The sequence below is a fragment of the Triticum dicoccoides genome, chromosome 1B (assembly GCF_002162155.2).
Source record: "Triticum dicoccoides isolate Atlit2015 ecotype Zavitan chromosome 1B, WEW_v2.0, whole genome shotgun sequence".
In the NCBI taxonomy this organism is placed as follows: domain Eukaryota; kingdom Viridiplantae; phylum Streptophyta; class Magnoliopsida; order Poales; family Poaceae; genus Triticum; species Triticum dicoccoides.
Window position 1 is genome coordinate 380,446,694 of NC_041381.1, and position 9,422 is coordinate 380,456,115.

General features: G+C 52.8%; 2 protein-coding genes across 2 annotated transcripts in view; one reads left to right on the plus strand and one right to left on the minus strand.

The window, feature by feature from the left end:
• Nucleotides 1-6,112, plus strand: part of LOC119350397 — an 11,899-nt gene extending 5,787 nt beyond the window's left edge. Inside the window, exon 2 of the mRNA XM_037618247.1 lies at nucleotides 5,252-6,112. Coding sequence (XP_037474144.1) covers nucleotides 5,252-6,110 — 859 coding nt within the window. The 3' untranslated portion in view covers nucleotides 6,111-6,112. The remainder of the gene's footprint in view (nucleotides 1-5,251) is intronic.
• A 1,495-nt stretch (nucleotides 6,113-7,607) lies between these two features.
• Nucleotides 7,608-9,222, minus strand: LOC119336696 (protein ROOT PRIMORDIUM DEFECTIVE 1-like). Its single transcript, XM_037608769.1, has one exon. It carries the CDS (start codon nucleotides 9,157-9,159, stop codon nucleotides 8,032-8,034), a length of 1,128 nt encoding a protein of 375 aa, XP_037464666.1. The 5' UTR covers nucleotides 9,160-9,222; the 3' UTR covers nucleotides 7,608-8,031.
• Between the last annotated feature and the right edge of the window lie 200 nt (nucleotides 9,223-9,422).

Here is a 9,422-nt window from a genome sequence, read left to right on the forward strand (position 1 = left end):
GTGGCTGGAGTGAAAACCGACGAGGTTGCTCAAGCAGGCGGTAGCCCTTTGTGCTGTTTGTCGATGTAGCCGAGAGCGTGGGTGATGTAGCCATGGTCGAGGTAGTCGTGCGAAGAATGCCATGGTCGATGTCGAGTCAGGGTGACCGGTGTCGAGGAGGTCGCCGTGGAGCCGCGGGCGCAAGGGGGCGCCGAGTTAGCATGGGCGCAGTGGTGTCGAAGTAGTGGTGCGCCAGGAAGTAGATGATGTTGACGATGCGTCGCGCCGGGGTTGCTAACCTCGGGGACACATAGTAGAAGAAGGCACGCGTCGGTGTTGCCAGCACCGGACATGCGTAGACGGAGAAAGACGAAGTTGACGAAGCGTCGCGCCAGGCTTGCCAGGCCCGCGGACACGTCGTGGACGAAGGCATGCGGTGGTGTTGCCAGCACCGGGCATGCGTAGACTGGGACCTGCATGAGCTGGACGTCATGTCGAAGAAGGCGGAGAGGCTAGCAGAGAAGGACTCGACGACGGTTGCGGCGCCAATCGACACGGGGTCAATGTAGCCCGCGGTTGTCGGAGTAGATGAAGCGATCGGGGTAGATGACGGCGACGCTGACGACGGGCTGGTACTGGACGAAGACGAAGGAGGTGGACGAGCGGCTGCGGCGGCTACAGGGGTAGCGGCGGCGGCGGCCAAAGAAGAGCGGCGGCGGCGGCGGTGCTCGAAGTAGGTGAAGAACCCGACAGCGTGATGAAGACTGGCGCGGACAGCGGCGTTCCCGCGCCAAGGAAGACGACACGGCGCATACCACGGGAGGTCGACGCGCGAGGACGATGAAGTGGACCGCGGGCCATGGCACTATGGCCCGAAGGGGCGACGCAGCGGCGGCGGGCAGGTCGGGGCGACGGAGGAAGACCTCGGGGCGGCGGCGCTAGGCCCGAAGGGGCGGTGCAGCGGCGGAGCGCGGGTCGGTGCAACCGCGGGGACGGCCTCGGGGCGGCGACTGGGACCGCGTATCACGGCACTACGGCCCGTAGGGGCGACACAGCGGCGACACACGAGTCGATGCAGCCGCGAGGAGAACCATAGGGCCATGGCGCTGTGGCCCGATGGGGCAACACAACGGCAGCCCGTTACTCGATCGGTGGAGGAGCGCGCTGAACTCGGGGACGATCTTCACGGGACCTATGGAGGCGCGCGTAACCGACGGGCCAGGTCGGTCGCGTGGCGTAGATGAGGCGGATCGCGGCGGCGAGCGGGTGATCAAACCGATCGCGCGCGAGGTCGGGGACGCCGCTCGGTGGAGGCGGGGTGGCGGCGGAGTCCAAGATGAGGCCGGCGACGACGGACGGCGTGGGACGTCGTGCGGACGAGCTTGTCAGCACCGGCACCCGGGCTGCCAAAGCAGTGCCGGCACCCGGGCAGCGAGGCCCGAGCGACCAACGGAGCAGCGGCGCCTGAGTTGAGACAGCCGACGAGCCTGACACGGCCATCCCGGCGCACCCGAGGACGAGGCCGACGAGGTAGACCGCCGGGCCGCCGTGCAGACGCGGCGGAGGCGGGTGACGTGGATCGGTGGGCGGGCTGGCGCGCGAGCGACAGCTATGATTGGCCATCGCATGGCACGAGGCCGCCGGGTCGGGGCGATGCAGGTTTCCCGATCGGAGCAGGGCGGTGACGACCGACGCAGGGCGACGGGCGGACCGACGCACGGACGGCGACTGGCCCTAAAGGGCCGCCTCGGCGCGCGTGGCCGTGGGGGCGGAGGAGACGCCGGATGGTCGCGCCGGGGTTGGAGTAGAGACGCACAGGGTCGACGGCGGCGGTGGGCGACGCAAACCAATCAAGATTAGATCAGAAAACCAAAAAGAAAAACGCTGATCAAAACGACCGGCGAAAGAGCGAAAAAAACCCGAGCAAGGGCTCGGAAAAAAGACTCTTTAGGGCAGCCGGCCAACACGGTCGGCGGACGAACCCTAGGTACGGGCAGCGCGGCCCCCGGCGACGGTCATGGAGGCCGACCGCCCCGAGGCGGCGCGCTGTGCGGAAGCGGCGACGGCTAGGGTTTAGGATCGAGATAAAGCTGATACCATGTTAGAAGGAAGAGAGAGGATATGTGGAATAATTCAATGTATTGTTTGAACCTCGTGGGTGTATATATAGGAGTACAAAGACCAACTTGAAGTACAAGACAAGGCAGGACGGAATCCTAGTCTATCCTATACTTCCTAATAATCAATATACTCAACACTGACGTCTATCTTTACCCTAAAAACTGATGTCTATTCTGCAATATAAAACAGGTCACGCGAATTGTCCAACTCTACCTAGCAGCGGCAACAAAGTGCGAGCGACTAGAATTATCATCTGCACGTAGGACATGTAGAGTAACAGAAAGGTGGATACATTAGGCTTGTTATTAAGTACTATCAGAGCATATAGTTTTATGCTAATGGTAGGAGTAGCACTAAGTCAATCATGAGTACATGCACTATCCTAAGATGCATCAGCGGCTGGCATCTTGGAAGCCGGTTCTGCTGCCGCTGTATCAAGCCAAACATCATCCGGACAGAGTGTGCCGGTTCCATCTTTATGGCGTAGGGTGTAGACTTGTTAGATTAGTGCTTGATTACGCAAGTGGTTCGCTTGGCTTACGGAGTCTTTTTTTTTTTGAGGGAAGGCCATCATTGCTAGCTTTATTGGTTTAAAAAAGAATTACATCGTCCACAAGGTCTGAGACCAAACAGCCCGGAGGCTCATCCGTCCAAAATCTAGAGAGATTATTACAATAACTATGTTTAGCTAGCATATGAGCCGCTTTATTTGCATTACGAGAACAATGCTTAAACTTGACATTCCCAATCAGAGCCGAAACATCGACACACTCCGCGAAGATAGCAGCAGCTTCATCCCACCATCTTGCTTGGCCACCGCAGGAATCAATCACTGTTAGAGAATCGGATTCCGCCTCTACTCACGGGAAACCTAACGAATTTGCAAATCTCAGTCCATCCCGCATTGCCAGTGCCTCCGTCGTGACCACACTTGATGCCACGGGGATAAAGATACATTGGGCTGCAAGGAACGATCCATTTACATCTCTGATAACCGCAGCAGTTGCTCCCACACCTTCTCGACATAAAAAGCTGCATCAACATTTAGTTTGACAAATCTAGGCTCCGGCTTCTCCCATCTTTCTTGCACTGAACCAGTTCTCTTCGCATTTGCCTGATCGAAATTATTAGATATAGCAAGGACCGATATAGGCCATTTGAATGCTGGTGGAGGATTACCATTATGAGTGTACTGACGTCTGATCCACCACAGGTACCATCCTCCCACCGCTATGATCTGTTTCACATCCAAGTTCGGTTTGGCGGGCACTTGTCTCGGTGGGCCGACCAGGATGTGTTCTAGTATGATTGACCCTGATCGATCAATCCTTTTCGCTTCATTGATGATATCTAGGATTCCAAGCCGAGTCCACATCTCCGTAGCATGGGAACAATCAAACAATAGGTGCCTCACATCTTCGGCCGCATTGTGACATATGGGGCAAGCAGCCTGTATGCCAACGTGCCTGTTAGTGAGAATGGATTTTAAAGGTAGGATTCCATGTAGTGCCCGCCAGCAGAAAATTTGAACTTTACGTGGGATTTGAAGTTTCCATAGAATACTCCAAACTGGTGGTGTGATTGACCTTCCTGGCTGCGCTAATGCATTTGCATGTGTCCTGAAAGTCCGAATCCATTGAGTATGGTAAGCTGATCGTACCGAGAAGATACCTCTTCGGTCCGGGTGCCAAGCTATGAAATCCTCAAAAGCATTGTGATTCAACGGGATTTCTAGTATCCTTCGGACATCGACCGGATTAAAGATGGCTCTAATCAAATCCTCGTCCCAGTTCTCACTTATTGGGTCAATGAGATCGCTAACTGTAGACAAGATAGTATGACCCCGCGGCGTGATCACCCTTCTATTTGCATTGCTTGGAACCCATGGATCGTTCCAGATATTCACTTTCTCCCCCGACCCAATATGCCAGATATAACCCAGTTTGAAAGTCTCCAAACCCTTCATAATGCTCTGCCAAGTAAACGATGCGCCATTCTTTAAAGTGGCTTGAAGTAAACTACCATTAGGGAAGTATTTCGCCTTCAATACCTTTGCACATAAAGAATCCGGATTGTTTAGCAACCTCCAGCATTACTTTGAAAGCATTGCTAGGTTAAATGAGTATAGATCTCGGAATCCCATGCCCCCTTCACTCTTCGGATAGCAAAGTTTCCACCAAGAATACCAATGCATTCTCTTATGTTCCTCATCATCACCCCACCAAAACTGGCTAATTAAATCAGTAATCTCTTTACATATTCCTTTTGGTAAGCAGAAGACTGACATAGCAAACACCGGAATTGCTTGTGCCACCGATTTCAATAGGATCTCCTTACCTCCAGTGGCAATTGTTTCTCCATCCAACCTCTGAGCCTCTCTCTGATTCTCTCAATAAAGTGCTTAAAGCAGTCACTTCTATCCGCTCCCACCATTGCGGGTAGGCCCAGGTATTTATCAGAGTATTGGCTTACGGAGTCTTGCTTTTGGTGGTTGAGCATTTTGTATTGTTCCCAACCTAAACTCGTTTCACAAGCCTGGTTTTGGCCGCACTTCTCGTGAAAACAGAGGCCCCAACGGAACCGGACGCACCTGACTTTTGTGATCATCCTGGCCATTGGATGAAGAGTTGAAGGCCCAGACAGCCTGCTTGTCCAAAAAAAAAAACGCAGACAGCCTGGTCGGGGAAGGGTGTTAATCCAGCGATTCGATGCCCCACAATTGACGGGACACGAATTTGTCTTCATACTCCCTAAACATACAAAGAGGTTATGAAATTTGAACATATAAATAGTTCCCAATAAACGGGTTGGGAACATGATAATCATGTACATTCGTGTACTTCGTGGTACCAAGTAGCTTGCTCATCGTACTCATCTCGTTAGTTAACGAGTTGCTGATAAGAACGTCTACAGGACCATGATTTTTGAAGCTCTAACGCACGGAGGCGAGTTGTTTTGAATTCAACGTATCCAAAAGTCCCAACCAGCAGTTTTGCCGTCATGCCGGAATCCAGAAAACAGCAGCTCGTTTAGCGCCGCACCAACTCACAAGTGGCACCGATTCTTTCGTATTTTCTTCGAGCGACCAACCAGCTCGGCCACGTACCATTTATAGGCTGCCCTGTTGCTACTGGAGCTCCACTCACAAAAGCAAGAAACCGACGAGACAAGCAGCCGCAGCGAACCAGCAGAGCAGCACTCACCGCAAGACACAGGATGCATCTAGCAATCAGAGCAGCGGGGAAGACGACGGCTGCAACGGCGCACGCCCGATCGGCCAGCCTGCCACACGAACACCCGCACCCCGTGCGCACCTGGACGACAGCATCCGCGCGCTCAGGTCATGGTCGGACAGAGGAGCCGCCGGTCAGTCCTCCGGCATCGCCCTCGTCGATGTCGTCCTGGCAGCGCTCGATGAGCTCCTGGCGCTGCCGCAGGCTGTGGCAGCACTCCACACAGCCACCGCCGCTTGCGACCAAATCCTCGAAAGGTTCCTTGTGCTTGCTGACGCCTATGGCACATTCCTGTCCACGTTCGTCATGCTCAGGCAGAGCGTGGCAGAGCAGCAGGTCGGCACTAGGCGCGGGGACAGCATGATGGTCGCTGCATCGCTTCGTGCACACAGGCGGACAGAGAAGGAGCTGTGCCGCCTCGTCACCACGATGCGACATGCCGCCAGGGGCACGTTGAGGCCATTGGATACCACGAACAATGAGGTGATCGGCATTGTGGCAGATGTAGCTGCGGCCACTGTGGAAGCATCGGAGGCCATCTTCATGGAGTGTGCAGCAATGTCACCGGACATGCAAGTGCCTTCAAACAAGTGGCTGGCCAGGCTGAGTGTCAGGCCGTCCGGCAAGAAGGCAGCACCGGAGACAGCGATGGTGGCGTTGGAGAGGCTAGAGAAGCTAGAGGAATCCATTGGTCGGCTGGAGACCGGAAGTGAGAAGGTTTTCAGAAGACTGCTGCAGTCTAGAGTTTCACTTCTGAACATCCTTACTCCCTTCTAACCCTGTATAGACAGTTAGGATTTTAGAAGAGGAAACAGGAAACATGTAGTGGCAGTGACGAAAGTAGAAGAAACATAATATAGGATAACAGTGGCATACTGTATGTAGTTTCAGTTGTGCAGACTTCTAAAGTAGTACCTATCTGTTTTTGCACAGAATCGCCTCCCTTCATGTCAAATTAACCTTGAGCCACCAAAAAGGTACGCTGTTACAAACTGGAGAATAATGTTAGAGGCTGGTTGAATTCTTCCTGTCAGCTTGAATGCAGATACCACCAGGATAACCCGGTCACACCCCGACACTAAAGCTCAGCAGTAACAGCCTGGCCAATATCCAGATTTATAAGTTGGGATAATGAACTGGTAGACTGACAACTGAATAACACAGCTAATTGTGCAAAACTACAACTTTTGTCTCTTCAAGAATAGCTGCATTTTGTCCGTAGCCCTCTCCAAAGCATCAGGAATACCATGATTTGCACCCCTGTTGAGCTCCTTCAGCTCAGAACTGTCAGTATCAGTAACACTGACGAACTCATTGGTTTCTGTAAACTGGCTTCAGTTCAGACCATCCCCAGAGAAACCAGGTAGTACCCCCTCTTTACGGAGTATTTGACAATTCATATAAGAGTCAAGGCCCTTCATATCTAAAGCTTTTCTTCGGAGTTACAGCATAAACCTGTTTGATGACAACTTGACATGTTAAATTAAATATAAACTTTGACATGAAGAAAAAACCATCAAGCTAGAAGGATAAGGGAAAGTATATGCAAGGACTTTTTCGTGTATTAAGCACTTGTCAGTAACAAGAAGGCGGCCGGAACAGATTGAAGAGCATGAAAATCCGGTAGCTAACAACAATTAGATGCACCAGGCTTCCTTAGTACAATACTGAACACTCTTGGGAGCACTTGAGTGTATATCATACGTGCCAACTATGATATTCTACAATGGTCCATGGATAAGCCAGAATAGTAGGGGTGCAGGGCGGTGCCCGAATCCGGCCCGCTTCCTATTCAAAGCTAAAAAAGTCAGTTATAGAAAAATTAAACTACGTCACATCAATTTGTACTAGCTGTGTGCTAGCTGGCTGTTTTTGCGGGATTTTGCGGGACGCCATCCTGCACCCCTACAGAATACAGAAGACGTCCAACTACATGCAGTATACAATTGCATAAGCACATACACCATATAATGCAAATGAGGTTCCATCTCAAATATTTACAGGTGCCTATCAACTTAGTCAGGACTTCCAAATTTCAGGATAAACTAGGAAAAACATAAAGTGGATTTAGGAAAAGCCCAAATAAGCATCATACCAATAACAATTCAAAGCTTTCCTTACCTGCATCTACACAATTATCCTGCAGAAAGAATAATCTTGTGCATAAACTGAAAATTAACTGTAGTTGTTGGTCTGGGTTAGCATGTTGCACAACTGAGGTCCTTTATTAGGCATGTCACAATGACGAAACAACAATAAGCAACACCAAGGAACTGAAACAAAACTCGTCACTTAAGATGTATTACCAATCAACCAAGTGCTACCGAGCTTCAGTCTTGAGTCTTGACCTATCAAACTTAATTGACACAACATAAGCTTTCAAAACTTGTTCAGTCAGGATAAAGATACATTGCCGATCAGCTAAGTGCTACTGAACTTCACTCTTGACCTACCAACATGCCTAGCTCAGGGAGACATAATCTGAGTTTTGAGTATACTGGCTAGCATATAATGCCAATTGACTACCATCCCTGAAGAAACATCCATGGTCATCATCATATGGGTCTGCACCACTAACATATTTGCCATCCAAGTTGGGCCAAACACCTGCTTAACAGGTTACGCTAAACAAGGATATCCATGAATTGCACAACCTCCTTGTTGTCCTGTCCTGCAGCCTCACAGATACACCACACTACTAGAGCTCCAGTTCTTGTAAATCGTCATCGCTCTCTTTGGCATCGGCATTGGCACTTGAAGACATGTTGGCATTAGAATTGGCGTTCCCAAGGCCATGGCGACGCAAGAGCATGAGCTCAACAAGCTTTCTTCGTGCCTCTGAAACATCATTAGGCTCAACAAGCTTGCCACGATCATAAGCTTCCCGCAGGAACACCGTATGCCGCTTTCCCTTTGCTGAGAGGTAAAATATCCCAGGATGATCCAAGAACACGTCCCTGACATTCACGTCGATCCCAAACCACTTGCGGAACTGACTGAACTTCTCCACCTCCACCATCTTCTCCACTGTCAAGCTCAGAAACTCGTGTGCAATTCCGACTGCCCTCTTCTCCATCTTTCTCCTCGCCATCTTCGATACTCTCTTGCTCGTTCCAACCTTCTGATCCACTACATCGTACGGCCCAACATATGGCAGCAGCTGCCACTCCTTCACCTTCTTCCGATACTCCTTGGTCAGCCTGAACCCCGGCGGGAACTGCAGCTGGAAAGCGTACTTCTCCAGCCGCTTCTTATCCACCGCCGGAGTGAACTCTTCCTTCGCCGGATCCGCGGCGAGGTGTAGAACGTGCGTTCTAGGCTCGGCGGGGTTGGGGGAGAGGCGGAAGAGGTGGGGATGCTGCGCGACGACGGAGTCCTCGAAGTCGTCGGGTAGAGCGAGCTCGCGCCAGACGCGGAACACGGCACGGAGAGGGACGGAGCGGGATGCGGACATGGCGAGGAGGCGGTGGAGCGTCCGCGCGGCCGCGTCGGGGGAGGATGCGACGGCAAGGAGTGAGGCGGCAGGCGCGGTGAGCGATAGGGAGAGCGGGAGAGGGGGGCGGAGGTCGAAGACGCGCGGGAAGAGGCGGAGGAAGTGGAGCGGACCGCGGCGGTGGAGGCGGAGAGGGAGGCGGCGGGCGAGGTCCGGGAGCGCGAGCGGCTCGGGTGATGCCCGGAGCGCGTCGAGCAGCGGCGACGCCGCCACGAGCGGGAGGCTGGACGCCACAAGCTTCTCGAATGTGTGGTCGAGGTGCCGCGCCGCCACGTGCTGCGCCGCAGTGGTCTTGCCGCGCGCGTGCAGCAGCCGCGCCGGCAGCGGCGTCATCGGCGTCGGGGTCTCGGCGGCGGTGCGCTGCGCGGCGTGAAGCCGCTAAAAGGATGGGCCTAATGGGCTCCAAATGGATGCGGCGTCTTTCTCCAACCAAGGGCTTCGTCGGCAAACCCAACGAAAACTAAATGCGGCGCCGAGATCTCTCTTTCTGGAGATGAATGTGCAAAATTCAAACCATTCCTGGAATCAGATTTTCCATCTGCGCAATACATTGCAACATACTCATAGGAGACCATCCGTAGCAGGATTTCAAAAAA